Source organism: Ascaphus truei, chromosome 2, assembly GCF_040206685.1.
Source record: "Ascaphus truei isolate aAscTru1 chromosome 2, aAscTru1.hap1, whole genome shotgun sequence".
Taxonomy (NCBI): Eukaryota; Metazoa; Chordata; class Amphibia; order Anura; family Ascaphidae; genus Ascaphus; species Ascaphus truei.
The window spans coordinates 199,848,769-199,870,453 of record NC_134484.1 but is presented as its reverse complement, the minus strand read 5'-3'; the positions used below and the strand labels follow the sequence as shown (position 1 = coordinate 199,870,453).

Genomic DNA, 21,685 nt, shown 5'->3' with positions numbered 1-21,685 from the left:
ATAACCTGCAAAGAGCACAATTACTTCATTGAGCAACACTGCTCCAAACTCTATAAATTGTCAATTTTGTAATCACTGGACTACTGAATTTTAAATGAATGGGTATAACCAGAAATTAAAAAAAGTTATGGTGGGTAAAAAAAGTGACAAAAGTCCTTCACTATACAGTGTACAGTAAATAAAAATACCACTTGTGATGCATTTGCATTTCTTAGACAGGTCTGCAACCCTGCCTTTCCCCATTATCTCTTGGCAAACAGTGGCAGCCAGGGATTCTGGGTAATGACATGCAAATGAGCACAATGTGTCACTCTTCACTTCTCATCCATTTTAACATAGGCCCCTATAATCTTATGCCTGCCGCATTACACCGCTTTTCAATTAAAGAAGTACATACCAGTAAATCACTCACAGACAGCGGGTTTGACCTTTTGGGTCTCATAAGTGCGAGGTTGGTTGCTGGCTATGTAACGTGAAGCTGGTCCGTGGGTTTAACCAGACATTTAAAAAGATGTGGTGAGTTATTAAAAAAAAAAGGGATAAAAACCGTACAGTGTACACAAGTGGTATTTTTATGTTAAGAGAATGAAACATAAAACATTTTATCAGGGTGAAGGAGGAATACGAAATCATAAATTATGCCAAGAGATGCGACAGGGCATGTATGTGAATTTCTTTTTGCACTGATATGAGATGTGATGCACAGTACTGTATATGACCCGCTAAACAATTGCCATATCCGCTTGTGAGGTTTTCAAAAAAATAAGAAATAGGTCATTACAAGATGGAAACGTAACTTCTTGAATGCTCGAGGACCATGCCATAATATAAAATAATATTTGCAAGCATGCAGCGTTTATGTAAATGCATTCAATAGGATTGTTTTAATACATGCCTGAGCTCACACTGATTTTATACAACTGTTTTCTGTTTCCAGTTTAGATCTTTCAACCAACTAGACCTCATAACAAGAACTGGCATCCTAATCATGTCCCGTGCACGCCAGCCTCCACTGGTCACTGGTATCTCTCCTAATGAGGGGATTTCATGGACAAAGGTCACCATCCGAGGAGAGAACCTGGGCACTGGCCCATCCGACCTTATAGGTAATGTAAAGAGACTCTATGAAAAGGATTATTGGTGGGGGAATGGGAGGGAATAATCACTTGTGTATTCTTTATGTAACAAGTGAGATGATCATGTTTGTTATTGTTGCCATTTGATGCGTTTTGTGCACGCAGCATTACAAATCCCATTACATTCGTTGTTTGAATGATGTCCCAATATAACAATATAACACAGTTGATGTGAATGCTCTAATGGCGCGGCACTGTAAGAGATGTGTGCAGAGGTACATTTAATGGAGACCGATTAGGGTGAAATTATATCTTGGCTTTATTACGCCTGTTCCTTTAACTAAACCTTTACTCCAGACCTTTCTAACTGGGTGGGTAGCTAAGCTGGTTACCACCCTAAATAAATACACACACCCACACACACACCCCAAGAAAGTCTCTTATCTGTTTCTGCTGTTGTAGCTGTAGGGGAAGGCTTCCCTGTTCTCCTGGGTCAGCAGCCTTGTGTGCTACGGCACTTTCTGTGTCCAGGTATAGATGTCTTGACCTCTTGTCTTGCTGTCAGCATACAGTCCTTTTGTGTGCATCAAAACATATTTTCCTCAGGTCAGCCCAGTTGTGGGCTAAGGAAATCTCTGCAGTCCTCCTTCTCCTTATGTCAGCCCAAATGTGAGCTAAGGAATCTCTCTCCTGTTTTTCACCTCCAGGCTTTTCTAAAAGTCCTAATCAGCCAGGTGGGGTCTGGTTGACTGCCTGTGTGCAATTAACCAGCACACTGCTGGATTTAGAGGCAGTTTCTCTCACAGTGATAAGTCCCTGTTACGGTCACTTATAATTAAACAGAAAATGGAGTGAATTCATGATACTGCTAAGCGACTTTAATATATATATTTTATTATACACTTCTTTTCACATTTTGCCACATATTAACAATACCCCAGACACAGTAAGTCAAGTAGTGCACAGTGTTACGATGCAGTTTTACCCAGAAGAAAGTTTGAATAATTAAAATGTTATTATTTAACAAGAGATGTATTTTACCTCTAGAAAGTTAATGATTTTGCTGATCTGAACAGGCTAGCTGCTTTAAGTCTCTGATATATATTTTTTCCCATTAAAATCAAATCCGACTTGATATTTCATGTAAGTGGCAGTGTATGCAAGCATACGCAATTGCTTTCTCTTAAGTTGTATGTAGCTATAGGTGCATCATACAAATTCATTGCAAAGGACATAGTCCCCTATTGTAATATGATACATTATTTGAATGGAGGTCAGGATTTACTTCCTTTTAAATTGAAATTCAAATTAAATTTAGCTAGGCTGAGCTTTTTTTTTTTTTTTTATAAACGGTGGCTTTTGGTTATCCTGTTAGCTTCAATTAGTGAGATCAAGTGGAGATTTGGTAAAACTACATTTTCTTCTTGCATTTCAGCAGATATATGCATGAACATTGTATATTTCGAATATATAAATGATTAATGAACTTGAAAGAAGAAACAAAGCCACACTAATAAGCAACTCGATGTCTGCCCATTAATTTGAATGTTTTACGTATTTGTGTTGGCTTCCTTTAAATGGCTCCTCGTTGTACTGGTGAGATTTACATCTATAATAATTACAGAGTCTGTGTGTCTGTCTATCGGAGCCATAGCTCCAAGACTATGAAACCTAGAGATCTGAAACTTTGGATGCATACTAAGGGAGGGAGGGGGGGCGGGCGAGTTGGGGGTGTAAGAGTGAGAGAGTGGGGGGGGAGAGAAATCCAAGGGGTGTGGGAGAGGTGGGCGTGTAAGAGAGGAAGGTCACTGATGGGTTGTTAGTGTCACTGAGGGAGAAGGTCATTGAGGGAGGTCTAGGACATTTGGTTGTGGCCGTTTTGCCGCAACCAAATTGCAGCTGGGGTTTAGCCACCACTCGCCTTGATGCCGGGACTTCCCTCCGACGGCCACTTCCCTGCCAGCTAAAAGCTGCTAATACCAACAAACGCTACCCTCATCCTAAAAACCTTAACACCTTACCCTAAAACCCCTTATCCTAATCCTTATCCTAAAAACCTTAACCCCGATCCTAAACCTCCTACCCTAACTGTTTAAACCCCCTTAAATTAACTTACCTTATTGGCAAAACGGCTGGCAGCTTAGTGTCCAGCACCAGAGCGGCTGAGGAGAATGGTTCGCGTTGGTCAAATGCCAGCGGAGGCTTGGTCGCGGAGAGACGGCCATGACCAAATGTCTGATTTCGCACTGAGGGAGTGTGTCAGTGAAGAGGGTGGTTGTTACTATAATTTGGGGTGGAAGTCTCAGTGACTGGGGATGCAGCCTATCTCACTGGAAGGTGGAATTATTGATCGGGTTAAAGAAGGTGTCATCGATTTGAGTCACACTTTCAAGTCTGCAATGGACAAGATGACTGCAACCCATGCGAAGCCGGGTACTTTAGTTACAGTAGCAGTACAGTATATAAAACTAAATTACCGATTATACCCCCGGTTCTCTAATTTTTCTGATGTAAGCAATGTCTTTTAACACAGTCCTTATTTAATATGGACATTGATGTGTGTAAAATATTTAAGTTACGCCAAATAAACAGTCGGTGTTACTTGAATAATAATAAAAAGATCCCTCCTATTAAATCATTCAATGCATTCAAATGGTATATTGACATAACCAAATTCCCGGTGGCTAAAAACTTTTTTGCCCATGAATGTGTATCAGTCAAATCCACATTTTGACATATTGTCCGTCATACACTCTGCAGTACAACACGTTTAATTTGTTTTCACAGCAAATTCATTCACTAATCTCTCATCAAGAGGTAGGAAAGAGAAGTAATATGACAACTATATTACTAGTAAATCTTGCAATCTTAAGTATTTGTGCAGTGGCTGTTCACCATGTCACAATTTCCTGTCCCCAGAAGAGTATGGAAACGGGCTGAAATCTTACCATGGTTAGAAGTGGACACTAAACGTGCTTCATACACAGACATGTATACACCACTAGTGGAAAAGACCTACATCTGCCAACTGTAATATTATTCAGTCACTTAAAGCAGCATTCTTGGCTGTTCGTATTTTTTTTTTATAAGATGTTTTTTTACGATGGTTAGAACAGCTCTATTTTCAGCTTCGGGGCCTTCCCGGTTCCCTAGGTGCTTACAGCTTTAGCTGCAGGTCTTCTACCCCCATCCCGGGGAAACACAATGGCTGCCCCCAATCTCGGGCCAGTATGAAACTGCAACTAATGACGTTCAGGCTTTCTACTACAGTAGATCAGGGGTGGCTAACTCCTGTCCTCAAGGGCCACCAACAGGTCAGGTTGTTAGGATATCTCTGCTTCAGCACAGGCAGCTCAATCAGTGGCTCAGTCCAAGACTGAGCCACTGATTGAGCAGCCTGTGCTGGAGCAGGGATATCCTGAAAACCTGACCTGTTGGTGGCCCTTGACTGAAGTTGGCCACCCCTGATCTAGATAAACACCAGCATCATCTTTAAAAAATAAATATGGAAGTGCACCTGCAGCTAAAACTAAGTATCTCAGGAGCCACCAGGAAAGGGGGAAGGGGGTCACCACAACTAGAAATAGCGCCTCTGAGCTAAAGGAACCCCCTGCTTACATTATTATTATTTCTTTTTTTAAATCAACATCCATTTTGGGCATGATGGCTGGTTTAAACATCTCAGTAACAAAGTTAGGCAGTTTTCACCTGCTCAATTGGCATAAATGTGCAACAGTCCTCGCAATAGCCATTTTTATGTTGTTTTATAGTTGACTGCTGATTAGCAGTTTAACGCAATCTTTCCTGGATAACATGTTTCACTGTTGCAGAAAAGGTGTGTGATAGGTATGGGATCCTAATAGGGGGGGAAAAAGCAAGGCTCACAATTTTATCCCCCCCTTTCACAACCTCAGTACTGCATTGCATTACGCACACTAAGCAGCAGTAGCCCAAAATAAAACAAAAATTAAATCGGAACATGAAGCATCAGGTTATGTTGTCCTGATCCATTTCTAACTTTACATTTTTCCTAAATCTTAATTTTTTTTTTTTAATGAGTTTATCTGTGTATTAATTCACTGATATCGGCTGTTACCACATGGCAACCACTGTTCTCCTATTAAGTATAAATAGCAGCTGCCATTTTAATCGCCCAGGAAGGCTATATATTCAGCAACTGTCTCTGGAATTCAACTACAGAATTAAACTTGGCGGCAGTGCTAAGGACAGCAGGAAAAGGGCTTCGCCATGGTAAAAAGAAAGGAAACATGTCATTTTAATGAAGAATAGAGGAAGTTGCCGCTTTAACCCTTTGAGTGTCGAGGGGGGGTGGGGGTCAAGACACCTGAGTAGCATGGCCCCTCCTGCACAGTGTGGTCACGTGACCGCGGGGGCCCATTTGGCAAGAAACGGAAGGAAAGTCCTCCGCTTCCCTGCGCTCCATGGGACCGCAGGACACAATCTAAGCGGGAAAAACAAACCACAGTTAGACATGACATAGTCACCACATCATGGGGCCCCCAGCGTGCCAGTCCTCATGACGTAGTGACTACGCCCTGGGGTACCCAAAGGGTTAAGCAGTCAACATAATAATGATGGTCTGTGTTTGCTTTAATAAACGTTTAAAAAACAAGTTGTGTTCACCACTGGTATGGGTGATAGCACTGCTGTCCTAGCATCTCCCTATTCTTCAGGTATTTTGTGATGATGTGGCTGCTGCTTGTCTCACAAAATCACATTGTTCGGCCTGCTGCATTTTAAGCGGGGCCTTTGTCTGCAAGGTTCCAGTTCTCTCTCCTTACTAAAAACTGTTAGTTGTGAATAGAAGAAAAAGTATTTACACCTTGCTTTCATGTATCTCAGAAAGTATCCATAGAGCTGACTCGCAGAGAAATGTTTGTTTATAATTCATTCACATTCATTCCATATCTTCCAGGTCTGACAATCTGTGGACACAACTGCCTTCTGACAGCGGAATGGATTTCTACCAGCAAAATAGTGTGTCGGGTGGGACAGGCCAAGAACGACAAAGGGGACATCATCGTCACTACAAAATCAGGAGGAAACGGGACCTCAACCGTTTTTTTTAAATTGCTCAAGCCTGAAAAAATAGGTAATTTTATTTTTATTGTAATTTCTTGTCGCTTTCCAAAGGTTCACTGTAAAATTGTCTGTGTCACTGAAATACAAAACCCTAAAAGTCTGTGATGTATTTGACTTTATAAGAACAAACATACAAGGTCTGATCACAGTGCAATTGTACTCCATTCTTTATTTTTGAGAGAGAGAGACACAGACAGACCCTAAAGTTGCTTCTTTGGGTTCATATTTAATTTTTTTTTTAACAAGAACGATCATGTAGCCCCCACCATAATGTTCCCAGTTCAGACCACCAGGGTCGATGGGCGCATTGTTTTTTGTTTGAATCTGTAGAAAAACTTCACATTTCTTCATGTGGTCATGCAATGCCTTGACAATTTTGAACCATAAAGAATATTTAGTGGATTTGAAGAACGGATAAATGTAAGGAGAACATGTCTTCGTGTGTGCTGGCTTTTCCAAATCACAGAAATAAAAAATACGTTAAATCATATCTGCATTTTGGAATGTGTAGAAATATTGCAGCAATCTACTGTACTTTTAAACGTGTGTGTATATATAAGTATGACAGCGTGAATGCCTGTAGTAATATGGATTCCTGGACAAAATATGACAAAATAATGAATTTTCAAGTAAATGTCTGCTGAAATCTTTCCCCGTCATCAGCATGAGGCTCTCAGAAAATGTTCTGTTGGTAGTCAAGCTGAAGGGAGGTAGTACTTCTGAGGGCAGACGTGTAGTTTTTGTGGGGTTTATCTCAGAACTTAAGTAATTACAGTACGGTTCATGGAGAGATAGTCTTCGTCTGTTTGCCACACTGTTCAAGGCAAGTCTCATTACAAGACATTATTTAATTTGTTATTTTTTATTGGCAAAATACAGTACGTTATAAATTATGCAAATAAAAAGCAAATTAAATAACAATGTCTTGTAATGAAACTTGCCTTGAACAGTGTGGCAAATAGAAGATGACTGATTCTCAGTGTTACTACATATGGCAGAAATGAAATCTCGGCCATCCTTAAAAGCCAGCACCTACACCTCAGAAAACTACATCCAATCTCATCTTCAACTAAACGGAGTAAGAGCAAAAGCTACCTTTGCTGTGATAACTGTGGTTCCTTCTGATAATTCAAATCGCTGTGTTGCTTATTGTGGGAAAATATCACGCAGTATTTGTTTTAACTGCACTTTTATCCGAGGCATCAATGCACGCCCCTCTCCATAAAATAGGCATTGGACATTGATTGGAGTCAGGTTCCAATGAGATCTTATTTTTTCTTCTGCTCCTCACGAAATAATTTATATGACCTATTGATTGCACTAAATCAGCTCCACAAGTGGGTGCCTTAGAAGGAGAACAAAATGACACATATTTGAAGATTGAAAGATGGAGGTTATAGATAAATGATTCTGCACACGTGTTCACTGAGAATCCATTTGGGATTGCTACATAAATATGCTGTCTCGTAGAATATCCTATGCAGTTATTGAAAGAGCATACCCTGCAGAGTTAATCTAAATATTTATCTCTCTACAGCAATGGGTCAGTGTATCTCATATGGATAGGGACCTCACAGAAGTGGGTGGGTTGTGTGTTAACCCCTTTCAGAGCTGGAGGATCCTGCAACACATTATCCATGTCTATCCTCGGATGGCCACTAAGATAAATGGGCAAACTCTCTACGTCAACCAAAGAGCAGCAGTGTCTTGTCCTTATAGCCTCATGCAACAGCTTAAAGCTTCATAAAATCCCAGGGAGGTCATAAAAACCATAAGCAAAATAGAAGCACAAAAATCCTATTTACTAAGCGGTGCTCTGCCATAAGACAACTTACTAAGTGAATGAGCCAGAAGGTGTCTTATTAAATATGGCCTAAAGTGTCTTCCAGTCATCTAGGGATTATGTATTGATAATTGCCCATTGTCATTTTTATACAGTTATGCATAATGTAGATATGCCATGCTATGTTCTTTTAGGGTGTTAACGGAAATCAACTTAATCTCATTTTGTGGTCCTTTCATACACTGAGACAATGCACCTCTCACCATGTGTTTGAGTAGAGTGTGATTGTGTTGTCAGCAGACGACTATGGAAATCTTTTTGAAATAATTTCTATCTTTTGTTTTATTTTTGTATAGGTATCTTAGACCAGTCCGCTGTCTGGGTGGAGGAAATGAATTATTATGACAAGCGCACCGACCGAAATAAAGGGCTGTCCCCTTTGTCTCTAAGGCCAGCTAATCCACTGGGAATTGATATAGACAGGTGAGAGCCCTTTCGGCATGTGCTGCACTGCAATACAGGAGTCGCATGTGTAGCTAAACACATTGAAACAGCAGAAGACTCACCCCCCACAGATAAACGATGGGGGCAGTACCACGTAGAACCACTGTTTGGACATGTGCTGCTTATTACATCTAATTTGTTTTCTGTGCACACAAGCACATATATCAGTGAAAGCCTTCAGACAAAGACTGATTGCCTATTGCAGTGATCCGTGTTGTGTTTACATTTAGGGGTAGTGGTAAACAGCCTGGATAGTGTGTTTTCCCTGCCACTCGAGCGGCAGTGATCTTTTGAGCTCAATAGCGGGTTTCATACTTTTTAGTGTTTAGTGTAGGGGCTGCTTTAGTGTAATTAGACAAACTGGATCCAGCTCTGTGTGTTTGTGTGTGTGTGTGTGTGTGTGTGTGTGTGTGTGTGTGTGTATATGTATATAGCAAGACCTGAAGAAGGGAGGAAAACTCTTGAAAGCTTGACATAAATTGTTAGTCCAAATAAAAAGGTATCATCTAATACTGAAGAACTAATTTATTCTGCACAACTGGACTAACACGGCTATTTCCGTTTTATATATATGTGTGTGTGTGTGTGTGTGTGTGTGTGTGTGTGTGTGTGTGTGTGTGTGTGTGTGTGTGTGTGTGTGTGTGTGTGTGTGTGTGTGTGTGTGTGTGTGTGTGTGTGTTTGTGTGTGTGTTTGTGTGTGTGTGTGTATATATATATATATGTATATATATATATATATATATATATATATATATAAATACAGACATATATATATATATATAAGTATGTGTCTATATTTAATATTTAATTCCATCTTTTTCACAGTATAATGAGAAATGCAATTTCTTTTACCGAGTACAGAAGGGGGGGGAGGGGGTGTTTAGCGGTAACAATCATAGTTTTAACCAGTTCAAGTTACTGTCAATTAAATGGGATTGCGCTTTTAGGAACACTGATGTTTCATGCTTTCTACAAAACTGAAATTCCAATAAGGTTCTGATGCAGAAATTGGTAAAACAAATGTTTCTGGATCACTTAAACGGCACTATATTTACAGATCTGCATGTGGACAGTATTTTGAAAATATTATTAGCATCTTGTGTCCGCATACAGGACTGTAGCTGACGGCGGTATGTGAGATGTGCCCACATGAGTTTTGTATCTTCAGCTGGCGACATCTTTGGTTCAACAAACAAATTGCTTGTTGAAATATCGCATGCAGTGTACTGGAAGCATGCTGCCTTCCCTTTGCTTCCCTGATTGTATCCCTCCTGCGAACATACGAATTGTTTAGGGCCAGCCTAGTGATGACATAACCACACAATAGCAAAGCTTGAGAGTTCAAGAGCCTGATGTCAAAATGCGGCTTCTTTTCCATCTCTGATGCAAATCCATTGAGGGGTTACCACACACCTGTGGCCCCGTTCAGCCATGTGCAGCTGACAAGCATATCTCTCTCCTCTGCTTTGGAAAAGTTTTGTTGCTCTAATGTGCATGGCTGTTAGACACTTCTGTCCTCTGTGTGCGACACTACTACAGCTCCGCTCCCCACGCCGACCTGACGTGTTTCACACAAACTTCCGGGACGATTATACACTTGAGTATCATACTATCGTTACTACCACGATTACTGCGGTCAGTTACAGTGTAGGACAGATCGCATTGATCTATGTGCAGTCATCATATAGTCATGCAATTGTTCTTTATAGTATGTAAATCTTCACTTGCACTTTTGTGCTTCTCCGCTCCTCCATTTTTTGTTTTTAAACTTTCTTTTTTTATTTCAGTGTTTCATACATGGGGTACAGAAAAAAGAAAGAAAAAGGGGTGTTGGGGGGGCGGGGGGGAGAGGCAGTCAACATACAAAAACATCACATTAAAGATATGGTTTGGTATGGTTTGTGTTTATGTTAAACAATGTATACATAAACCATTTAGATCCTCGTATTGACCTTATTTCTTCAATTATTTCGCTCCTCCATTTTATAGCTGTGTATGTTCTTATCCTTGCAATACTTTTGTACATTAATTTGTGTACTTTTTGAACTGTTCTACGTAGTTTTTCTTGCTCTTATGACCCATAGCACCTCCCCTAATATTAAATAGTGTTCTGAATTGGGGTCCTTTTTTCAAAATGTTGCGCCTTGAGCGTTCAAACAATCACATTTTGGTGTTCCTTGTCTGAGTAAATGACCCTGCAAAAGTATACCCTCACTACAAATATTTGATCAGCCATATTTATTCAAGGTCAGAGATAAAGTCGGAAGTTCTCCGGTTAATGTTGGGAGGCTTCCTTTACCAGATCGTGAATGACTTCTATTGGTATTTTGCCCATGTGGGAAAATTACACCTGCAGCTCTGAAGTTACCCTTTTACACACACAGTATTTTCACTTACGATACTTGGTACTGCAGGGGTATTACTGTACTCTGTTAAACAGCAGAATGACCGGAACACGCATCAAGTGCCTGTATGGGTTATCACATCCGTTTCGTTCATTGGCTTGAATACGTGTTTACACTGGTAAAGGTGTGATCACCCTCACAGGCACTTGATGTACAGTATGTACCCCAAAGGGTCACACAATGTAGTGTGAGCAGTAATCCCACTGAAGAGGTCTTGACATGCAATCACAGGTAGTTTGGCCTTGTGAGTACGGTTTTACAAGATGTTGATCAAGATACCTAAGGTTATTTGAGATATGGGGTATGTACTTTGCCGGAATAACATATTGTAGAATACACTGCTTTTATTTGATGTAAAGCATTTACAAGCTCACAAACAAAACGTTAAGTAATCCTATAGTGGCTGGGGAAATTTCAAATGCACAAAGAAAAGCATTGCATCCGACCCTGAAAGGGTTAATTAATGCACATTGTAAATTGAAAAAAAGCAAACTAATTACATGCGCCTCCATGAAATGATAAAAAGGGGGGGGGGAATGAAGGGTTATGCTTCGAAGGACATATATATATATATATATATATATCAAAAAAAATACATCGCCGGAAGAAGAGATCAGTGTATCTCGAAAGCTCGCACAAATAAAAGCATTTCGTTAGCCACAGAACGGTATCGTCTATTTATTTTTTGATTATTGAAGCTCGGCTAACACGGTACTGATACCTCTACATATATATATATATAAAAACATATGTGAAATTCCCAAGGTTTGAATCGTTAAGTGCAGCATTTCTTATTTTGGGGGTAAAATCTTAAAAACTGTAAAACTTACACAGATGCTTAAACCAAAAGCAGCATTTGCAAAATAATCCGTACAACATTTAGAATTTTAGCAAAAATCTGTTTAGCGTTCTGTTTGCTTTTGCTGAAAGCGACCAAAAACGTGTATAGAAGTGTGTAAAAAAGATTTTCAGCAATTGTTCTCAAAATCTGCCACTCAAAAGTTTAAAGCACAAATGATCCCGACCTTGTCTCCCAAAATTGTTAAGTTTCAGCGCAAATCAATTTATGGGTCAATGGTTCAAAACATATGAAAACAAGGGTTTAACAGAAAACCACTTTACTCAAACATAACACTAAAATCTTATTGTAGTCGTCTCTAGTGGTCAAGGGGTTATTCGGACATTTCAGAAGCTAATGAAAGCAAAGACACAAAGGCTGTGAACAACTAAGGATTAGACTAGTATTTTTAACCTTTTTTTGGTTAAGGAACCCTATAATTATATTGTGAAATTCTCTAGGTCTCCAGCCCTCTCTAATTGCGTGTCCGAGATCAGATGCATTGTAAGGAACCCCAACCCTCTCTAATAGTGTGTCTCAGATCAGATGCATTGTAAGGAACCCCAACCCTCTCCACTAGTGCGTCTGAGATCAGATGCATTGTAAGGAACCCCAACCCTCTCTAATAGTGTCTCAGGTCAAATGCATTGTAAGGAACCCCAACCCTCTCTAATAGCGCGTCTCAGATCAGATGCATTGTAAGGAACCCCAACCCTCTCTAATAGCGTGTCTGAGATCAGAAGCATTGTAAGGAACCCCAACCCTCTCTAATAGCGCGTCTGAGATCAGATGCATTGTATGGAACCCCAACCCTCTAATTGCGCGTCTGAGATCAGATGCATTGTAAGGAACCCCAACCCTCTCTAATAGCACGTCTCAGATCAGATGCATTATAAGGAGCCCCAACCCTCTCTAATAGTGTGTCTCAGATCAGATGCATTATAAGGAGCCCCAACCCTCTCTAATAGTGTGTCTCAGATCAGATGCATTATAAGGAGCCCCAACCCTCTCTAATAGTGTGTCTCAGATCAGATGCACTGTAAATTCTTCTGTATTGGGTACAATTTTCAAGTGACCTGAAAATGGCAGGGAACCCTTTAGGGATGCCAGGGGAACGCAAAGGCTTCCTAGGAACCTCTGTTGAAAAACACTGGGTTAGAAAATATTAATCAAATCCGTTCTTATAGCTTAGAAATTGAGTTTGTGGAAATGACTGGTTTTCAGCTTGGCACACAGCAATTTCAAAATCACCTTCCAATTCCAAGACTCCTTTTTTTTTTTTTTCTCCTCCCCGTGGCTCTTGTTACCATAGCTGTATTTATGGCTTTTAACGTTTTGTATACATAAAACAAAATCTTAATCCCTTTTTGATTTTGCTTACACTGAACCAAACGAGAGAACAGTCAGAAGGCCTATTTCCCCCTTTCACTGCTTTGAAACTGATGAATTGAAATAGTTTGAAAATAAGTGTGGTTTGTCCCAATGTGGGTGCGTGTAATCAAATACACAGATATTCCTCTGATGAATGTCTTAAATGAAAGCCAAGGAAACGCCCTGCTGAAGGTAAAGAAGCCGGCCCCAGTCATTTCAAGGAGAATGTTTATGTAATGTGTCCCATAGCTGACTGATAGGAAATCCATTGGGATTGTAGGACAGTACATTTGCCGACTAGCTGGGTGGCCTGAGTCTGGGGATTTTAACCTAACTCTTTTCATTGCTCTCTTTAGCAGCCAGTCTTTTCGGGGCTTTCGTGATTCCAGTTACCGGCATTGTTGCTTTTTTTTTTATTTTCATTGAAATATATTTGCTAGTTTATGTGCTCCCTTGTATAATTATTATTGTTAATTAGATTTAGGGCCTTGTTCATCACCATCAAGAACGTCAGTGAATGCTGCACCATGGCAATACTTTGATTCATACAAGAGCAGACACTAAGTGGTATAAATATGTTGTGTTTTATACATGACAAAGGCAGTTGTCTTGCTACATTATGTACCCTCTTCACTTCGTTGGGGTATAGTCAATGGGCAGTAAATTCTGCATTCTTGCCATCCTTTAGATTACTCATAATAAAGCATTTTATAGTAAGTTGCTTGTAAAAATGCAGTGTGTAAGATAATATTTCCTAGTTGTCATCAGATTTGTTGTGGGTCATGATTCCAACCTGTGAGTTCTACACGAATAGAGCTTTAAATCTGCCTTGATGTGTACTTTTAACTAAGTTACCATAAGAATCGGAGTGAATTTACTTTTTTCTTCCAGTACAGAAAAATATTTAGGCCTACATTATTTTTTCTCCATTTGATTCATTGTTTATAATTACTTTACATCCTTAGACAACAAGAGGACTGCTGTTCTCTGTCAGTCAACTTCCTAACAAGATCAACTGTAATGTGTGTAAGAGGGGATATGTTAACTATACACATATATTCTGGGTCAATACAAGGAGCTTTCAAAAGATCTATTCATCCAGAAGGCCAGTACAAACGACACAGGGTCATCCCTTAGGCCGAGTCCATAGACGGACAGGCCGCGCTGAGCCGTGCGGACGCTCAGCGCTGAGCCCCTGCATCCTCAATGAGGATGCCTTGAGAGGGGGCTCACGCGAGCGTCCGCAGGCGTGCGGAGGCTTTGGAGTTTTCAGCCGAGCGCCAAGCTGTTTTTCAGCGCACTGTCGGCTGAAAACATCCAATCAGCCTGAAGCAGCGTCGGCGCCGTGACGTTGACGTCAGTGCGTCGCGGGCGATTGGCCCAGCGACGTCACTGCCCCGACTCCAACCACCTCCCCCCGACTCCCTTCGCGCACGCTGGCTCGCCCTCAAGTCCGTGGAATCACGCTGACTTAGCAGGCGAGCCTCAGCGTTAGCGCGCCTCCGCTCTCCTCACCCCTCTATGGCCCAGGCCTTAGGCTGCGTCCATGGTGGGTGCTTGTGCACGTGGCTTCACACGTGCCTCTAGCTGGAACGATTTGTGCCCTCTTGGTAGATGTGACAGAGGGGGTGTGTCGAAGGCGTGGCCGTGACGTTACGGAGCTGGTTTGCCCTCATTGAACGAACTGCTCATGTGACAAATTGATTTGTTTCCTCGCACATTGCGAGCGCCGTCGCGCGCTCTATGTCCTTCCTCATAGAGGCACGGCATTTTGATCGCACCGCCCGCACGCGGTCGCACTCGCCCGCACTCACCGTGGACGCAGCCTTTAGGTTGGAGGAAAGGAGAATTCACCAGCAACAAAGGAAAGGGTTCTTTACAGTAAGGGCAGTTACAATGTGGAATTCATTACCCATGGAGACTGTGATAGCAGATACAATACTGTAGATATTTTCAAGAAACAGGTTGGACATCTTTTTAGAAAGGAAAGATTTACAGGGTATATAAGTAATAAGTAAACATGGGACAAATAAGTAAACATGGGAAGGATGTTGATCCAGGGAGTAATCCGTTTGCCAATTTTTGGAGTCAGGTAGGAATTTAATTTTCCCCTTAAGAGGCAGCATTGAAGGATGATTCACTGGGGTTTTTTGTTTTCCTTCCTCTTGGTCAATGTACTGTAAATAGAAATATAGAATGAATAAATATCTGTTGTCTAAATTTAGCATAGGTTTAATTCGATGGACATATGTCTTTTTTCAACCTCCTTAACTATGTAACGGTGTATTAGGTGCTACACTCTGCCAGCTGTGGAGCTTCTCTTCCCACACCTAATTACAGCTGACCTTTGAAATTCACATGCAGAGAAGCCTATGGATTTCTTTCTGATTGTCTCAGGTATTGTAAATGGTAATTGTAAAAAGCTGCTTTTGAGTTACAGCTATATTTTAGCTCACTAAGCTATAAGCCAAGTTTTTTGTGGTCTAGATTTGAGACCCTATTAAAACATATTTAGTTATGAAACAGCAGTTGCTAAGATAATTTGTTTCAAGCCTGATTGCTTTCAGTCATTGCAAGTCCAACATATTCCCAAGCAGGGCTTTTAGCGCTTTTGCCGGAGGGGTCAGCAGTACATTGCATCCAGAGCAATCAAATGTCAAACCACTATATACATTCGTGTTGCAGAAGATCATTCTTGCTTTGTCTCATTGGGCCGTTCACATTATTTAGCACACACAACAATGCTTCAGATGCAAGGTACAGAAAATGCTGACGTGCAACTGTATTTATTTATCTATTGCTCAAAAAAATAAACCCGCCCATGACCATGTTTAAATAGTGAAATGAGTGAAAAGGACCAGCACACTAGTGTGTTTATTTCACGACGCTGGTTCCACACCAGGTTTCCTTTGCACAATGTTATGCATTCAGCACAGTATAAGCAAAATGAATCCCTAGCCAGTGACGATTTAAATGATTAAACATTGCATTAATTAAAATAGAAAAAAAAAAGTGTATATATTAATATATATCTAGAGCAGTTACACAAAGTAAGTTATGGTGAATAATAAAGGGACGAAAGCCTTCCACCGTCCAGTAAATACTGTCTGCAGTGTGCACACTGTATGCTAAGAAATAATGGGGAAAGGCAGGGTTGAGGCCTGTCTGAGACGTAAATGTGCTCACAAGTGATATTTTTATTTGCTGTATACCCAGAGTAAATGTAAAGATGCAGCATTGCATTGCAGCACATTTTGGGGTCCATTTTGCTGTGAGATTGAGCATCAATGTTTTACATTTCCCCTTTATTTTCATTGTTCCTTTTGAAAACACTACTGTATGAAAATACTATGCATACTCAAACAGCTGTGCTGTGCAACTGTTTGCTAAAGTCACCCCCCTAACCCCCCCGCCTGAGCTCTTTCTTCTGCCAAATCATGAGGATGTAATCCCTGAGATCCAAAGAAACCCGGCTGTAGCTGTCCCTTGCTGCACGGAGTGTGCTTAGACCTTCTTTCAAAATACTGTTTGTTGTTTTGCTTGCCGCAGTGGGTCATTACCAGAGATCAGTCCCCTAAATAAAAGTGAATTCCCGAAATGTTAAGTACGTTCCAAGTAATTCACCAGCCACCCACCACAACTCACTGCACACAGATCTTCCCACGGCCAGCTAAATCGTGGTCTCACATTGCCACCTGGTGGAATATTTGAGATATATTCTTTTGGGTTTTATTACAGGCATGTCAATTTACTCATTTCACTTAACTGTGAGCCTCCCTGATTTGTAGCGTTAGCAGTGTCATTGAATCCAGGGAGATGTTGCTGATAAAAACAAATCAGTACATTCCCATCATATTAACTTTTTTTTGTGGACCACAAACCACAAGTCAGACTGATGTCAGTCCTTGGAAATTGATACCTCTGGATAGTGCATGTCTGGTTATATGTTAAGCAGGGCCTAAAGAAAGTTGATTATTTTCAGCTGATCTAAAAGCTATGACCACCGGAAAAAAAACCCCCATCATTAATCTCTAAATTAAAAACCTTTTTTTAATGTGAGGCGACATAAGATATATTTTCATAGTTATTACATTGTACAGTATAGCGCTCTGCATGTAATAGGGCGTGGCTAGGTTCAAGGTGGACCTATTCTTGTGAGCTCAGTGGCTGCTTAAACCCTTTATGTGCTGGTCTGTGGCTGCACGCCACAGCTGCTGCACCAGCAAAGTGGTTTGCTTGAGCTATATTCTTTCACATAAGTTTACGCATTGTGCTCACACATAAGTGTATTGGACCAGTTATTTTGTCCAGACTTGTAGCAATATTTAGGCAATTGACAACACTTTGTATACAGTGTACCTTTCCAATATATTTTGTTTCAAGATAGCAGAAATCATGTTAATTTATTTACATGCAATTTTCCTCCCAAGATATAATTCTCTAACACACAAACTCCGTACAAACAGTGGGAGCTCACAGGTGGCCATAATTCAGGACATTACATTATTTTTTTTCAAATGGCCTGAAAGACCATTTTTATTTTTGTCTCCCAGCTGCTGCTTTGATCTCCCAAATTGGCCAAAGCCCCATCAGCTAGTTCCCCTTCAGGGTGCTATATATCATGTACAGTATGTGAACTGCTAAACTGGTGCAAATAGCACAAGAAGGATCAAGTAATCATTTCACCAGTTTAAATAAAGGGAATTGGCTTTATTTAACACTTCAGTCTGTTTGGAAATAAAAAATAAAACACATACACTAGACATATCCACATATATACACAGACAAAGATACATAAACAAATATATGTACAGACATACAGACGTCCAGACACACACAGACATACATACAGATATACCCAAATAAACAGGCATATACACACACACACTTTCTCCCTTCCCTTCACTTTCCCTCACCCTGTTCCTTTCTCCTCTCTCTTCCTCACTGTCCTGTCTGCGGAGTTCAGTCACACTGAAGTATAGCCAGCATTTCTGACTTCTCAGTGCCTCTCCCAGCAGTTCATTACCGTGAGCGCTGGAGAGCTGCCGGAAGAGTCGGTGTAAGGTTGCACTATCAAACAGCTTGGGCAGAACCTGAGGGGAGGTATGTAGGGGACCATTTGTATAAGGGCCTTATTAACTGTTTTGTGAAGCCGCTTCCAAGCATATTGAATGAGCACCCTGCCATCGGACAGTGGCATGCAGCGATTCCTCTCTTGCCTGCGGCGAATGTCTCCCAGTGCCTCCCAAAACTGGTTGTCCACTGCACGTCTCGTGCAACTTGTCCAGGGATAGATGCAATGGAAAATAATAGGGCAACACCAGATGTAGTAACCATAATTCAGTGCAGAAAAGTATACAGAACACTTGGGCCACCATACCTGCTCAAAGGCATTCCTATAACTATGGTCAACAGGGCTATCCTGTTTGATGATTGTAAAATGGCCAAGCAATGTACAATGAAAGTATGATGTCCGGCCCTACAGATTACATCTCCAAAATGGAGATGGTCCAGAGAAAGGCAACACAAAAGGTACAAGGTTTACATTTAAAGCCTTATAAAAGGTAGAGTATTAGACCTCACAATTATAGCATATATGGTTTTTATCAAATATTTCACAATTATCAAAAGCATGTATAGGCTGTATAAGGAAAGCATCTCTCAGAAAAAAAGGACATTCTAGGACAAGGGAGCAGTTGGAAGCAGGAGGGTAGTAGAAAATGTAAGGAAGCTTTTTTCGATGAAAGATGTCTCAGAATTAAGGTCAAATGCATGAAAATAATTCAAGTATGCTTGGGATAGATACAAGGGAACGCGGCAGGGTAGGAAGTATTAAATAAGGGTGTTAGATCAGAGAGTGAATTTGTTTTATGTTACTCTTACTATTTGTTTAATGACTTGTGCATTTCAAATCTTTGTACTTCACCTTAAAGATTCATTTGCGATCCTTCACCTTAAAGATTCATTTGCGATCCAAGTGTTAAAATGCAGTGTTTTTTGTTACCCATGTCTATGCAAATGAGCTTACTGTAATTGACCATCCAGAAAGATGGCCACTTTGAAGACTGTACATTTCTTAATGGGTAGAACGAGTTGGCTAAAGGGCCTGTACATGTTCCCTTCTCTTATGTTCTATTTTTCAGGTGCAATGTGGTGCGTCTGATTGGCATAAACTTTGCTCAGATTGCTGTTAATGAATTGGTTAGTATGAAGGAGGATGTGAGTTTGTGCAGAACAGCTTAGTGCCAGTTTGCTAGATTTTTTTCCGCATTTCTTACGTCTGAAAGATATAAAAGGTTGTGACAACATAACTGCCTTATGCTATGATTTAAGAATATAGTTCTGACTCTTGCTGATTCGCTTACTAATGATACAGTATGTTTCTGTGAAACACTTACTACAGTTCTAAATCACATATATTTTTACAATGGGTCAAATAAACTCTTTTATCTAAGCAAATGTATGCACGGTTCTGTTGCATGAAAATTGCTAAGCGACAGTTTAAAACCTTATACACATCTGACATGAGAACCTTAGATTACCTTTGCTTCAAATCAAGTGTTCGTTTACTGCATCTTCATTATTTCTCTCCATTTACTTCTTTGCCATTATTACATTTTCTGAGTATTTAAATGTACATTTTATGTAGAGCCAGCCATTTATTTCTACAACACTTTACAGAATTAGACGACAAACACAATAAGAAGGCAGAAGGTTTGTCTTTAAGTTTCACCAGAGAGACATGTTTCTGCTCTTTACCCCCTTGATTTCCAAAAGGGCCTTTGTTCTCGTGCACACAAGGGGATATCTATCTATCTATCTATCTATCCACACACACCCAATAAAGAATATCACTTGTGAGCACATTCACATGTCTTAGACAGGTCTGCAACCCTGCCTTTCATCCATTATCTAGCATACAGTGCTTCCACCGCAGCAATGGATTCTGGGAAATGACATGCAAATGAGCACACAATGTGTCACCTTTTGCCTGGAATATCCATTCACATGGAGCCCATTTAAGCAAATGCCGTGCTGTTCATACAGCTTTTAAGCACAGCATGGGACTAGATGCAAAGCAAGTCAAACCACTCACAGACATGTTTCAACCTTAATGGGTATCATCAGGGTGAGGTTGGTTTATACTTGCTTTGCAATTTTTCTAGGCTTGGTACCATATACATTTTTTCACCCACCATAACTTAAAATGTATATGATATGTATGTATGTATGTATGTATGTATGTATGTGTGATTCCCACACCATGTTGTAGCATCTTTTAGTCCAAGATAAAGGCAGGAAACATCGTACTTCTCTTACATGGGGTTTATTTACAGGGATTAAATCATATGCTAACAGGCTTACTGTCCCTTTAAATCAAAACACATAAAAATAACACCTATTCCCTTTTGGGAAAGCTAACTACACCATAGCTTTCTTCCTCACTAACTGCATGGCCAGCTAAGCTGGTTACCAAGCCAAATCATGCCCAGGCATATACAACAATGTAACACAGTCTCTGCATACAACAATAAACTGATTTTGCTTATCTGTCAGTCCTTTGAAGCAGATGTCCCTGCTTCAGCATGGCCTTGTCGTACTTTCTTCCTAGGGGAACTCAGCCCCACGTTGAGCTCAGAGAAACTCCTCTGTAGGTCCTCAGTAACCAGCTTCCGCAGCTGGGGAGCACTTCTATCCCCCCCTTCTCTGGGGAAAACAGTCTGTGTCTGGCAGCTTCCTGTGTCTTTTAAAACACTTCCTCATTCAAAACTCCATGAGTTAGCAGCTGCTGTTGGCTTCTCTTTGAGGAATTAACTCTCTGTGGACTGGAAAGCACACTTACTGCACTGTTCCAGCCCCTAGAGGACAGTAATGGTATCACAATATATATATATATATATATACACACATACATATACACACACTCCATCCCACTATAAGCAGCCACTTTTTATCTTTCAAAATTGCCCCTTATTCCCTCTAGAGTGTAAGCTCTCACTAGCAGGGCCCTCATTATCTCTCTGTATCTCTTGGCGCTTGTTTGTCCTTATTTGGTATGTCATTCTGTTTATGTAAATATACATAACTCTGTGGCCCCATTGTACGCTTTGCGGAATATGTTGGCAATTTACAAATAAACGATAATAATTATATATATGTTTGTGTTTTTGCTTGTTTTATCAAACAGGCATTATGAGCATCTTGTTTTACATAGCAATCTGAAATTAACCCTTTGCATCCTGGATGGGCCTGCAGAGCACACATTGCTGGTTTCATTGACATTCAAGGTGCTAATTAAGACTGTCGTAATTCAAATTAGGCATGCCCCTGAATGGAAGAAAAAAAGTGTCTTTGGTCTTGCCCGAATTGACGAATCCAGTTGGAGAAACGGGCTCCCAGAGCAAGATATACATAATCTACATCAGGGGTGCGTAAACTGGGGGGCATGAGATTTTCTAGGGGGGTGATGCGGTTCCAGAGGTCCCGCACTCTCCCCCAAGGCCTCTGTAACTACTCCTACCTAATCTACGGCGACGCGTCGCCATGGTAACCCGGCGTCACATGACCCCGTGACGTCATTTGATGCCGGGGGGGGGGGGGCAAA

The 21,685-nt window shown here is 40.7% G+C and overlaps 1 protein-coding gene across 3 annotated transcripts in view; it reads left to right on the top strand.

The window, feature by feature from the left end:
• EXOC2 (exocyst complex component 2) overlaps positions 1-21,685 on the top strand; it is a 156,927-nt gene that overhangs the window by 19,718 nt on the left and 115,524 nt on the right. For 2 of the 3 annotated variants that reach the window (XM_075585813.1, XM_075585814.1), the window contains exons 2-4: positions 938-1,106; positions 6,013-6,189; positions 8,319-8,445. In XM_075585813.1, the coding sequence (XP_075441928.1) occupies positions 989-1,106; positions 6,013-6,189; positions 8,319-8,445 (422 nt within the window). In that variant the 5' untranslated portion in view covers positions 938-988. The remainder of the gene's footprint in view (positions 1-937; positions 1,107-6,012; positions 6,190-8,318; positions 8,446-21,685) is intronic. The other variant, XM_075585815.1, reaches the window with a different exon arrangement.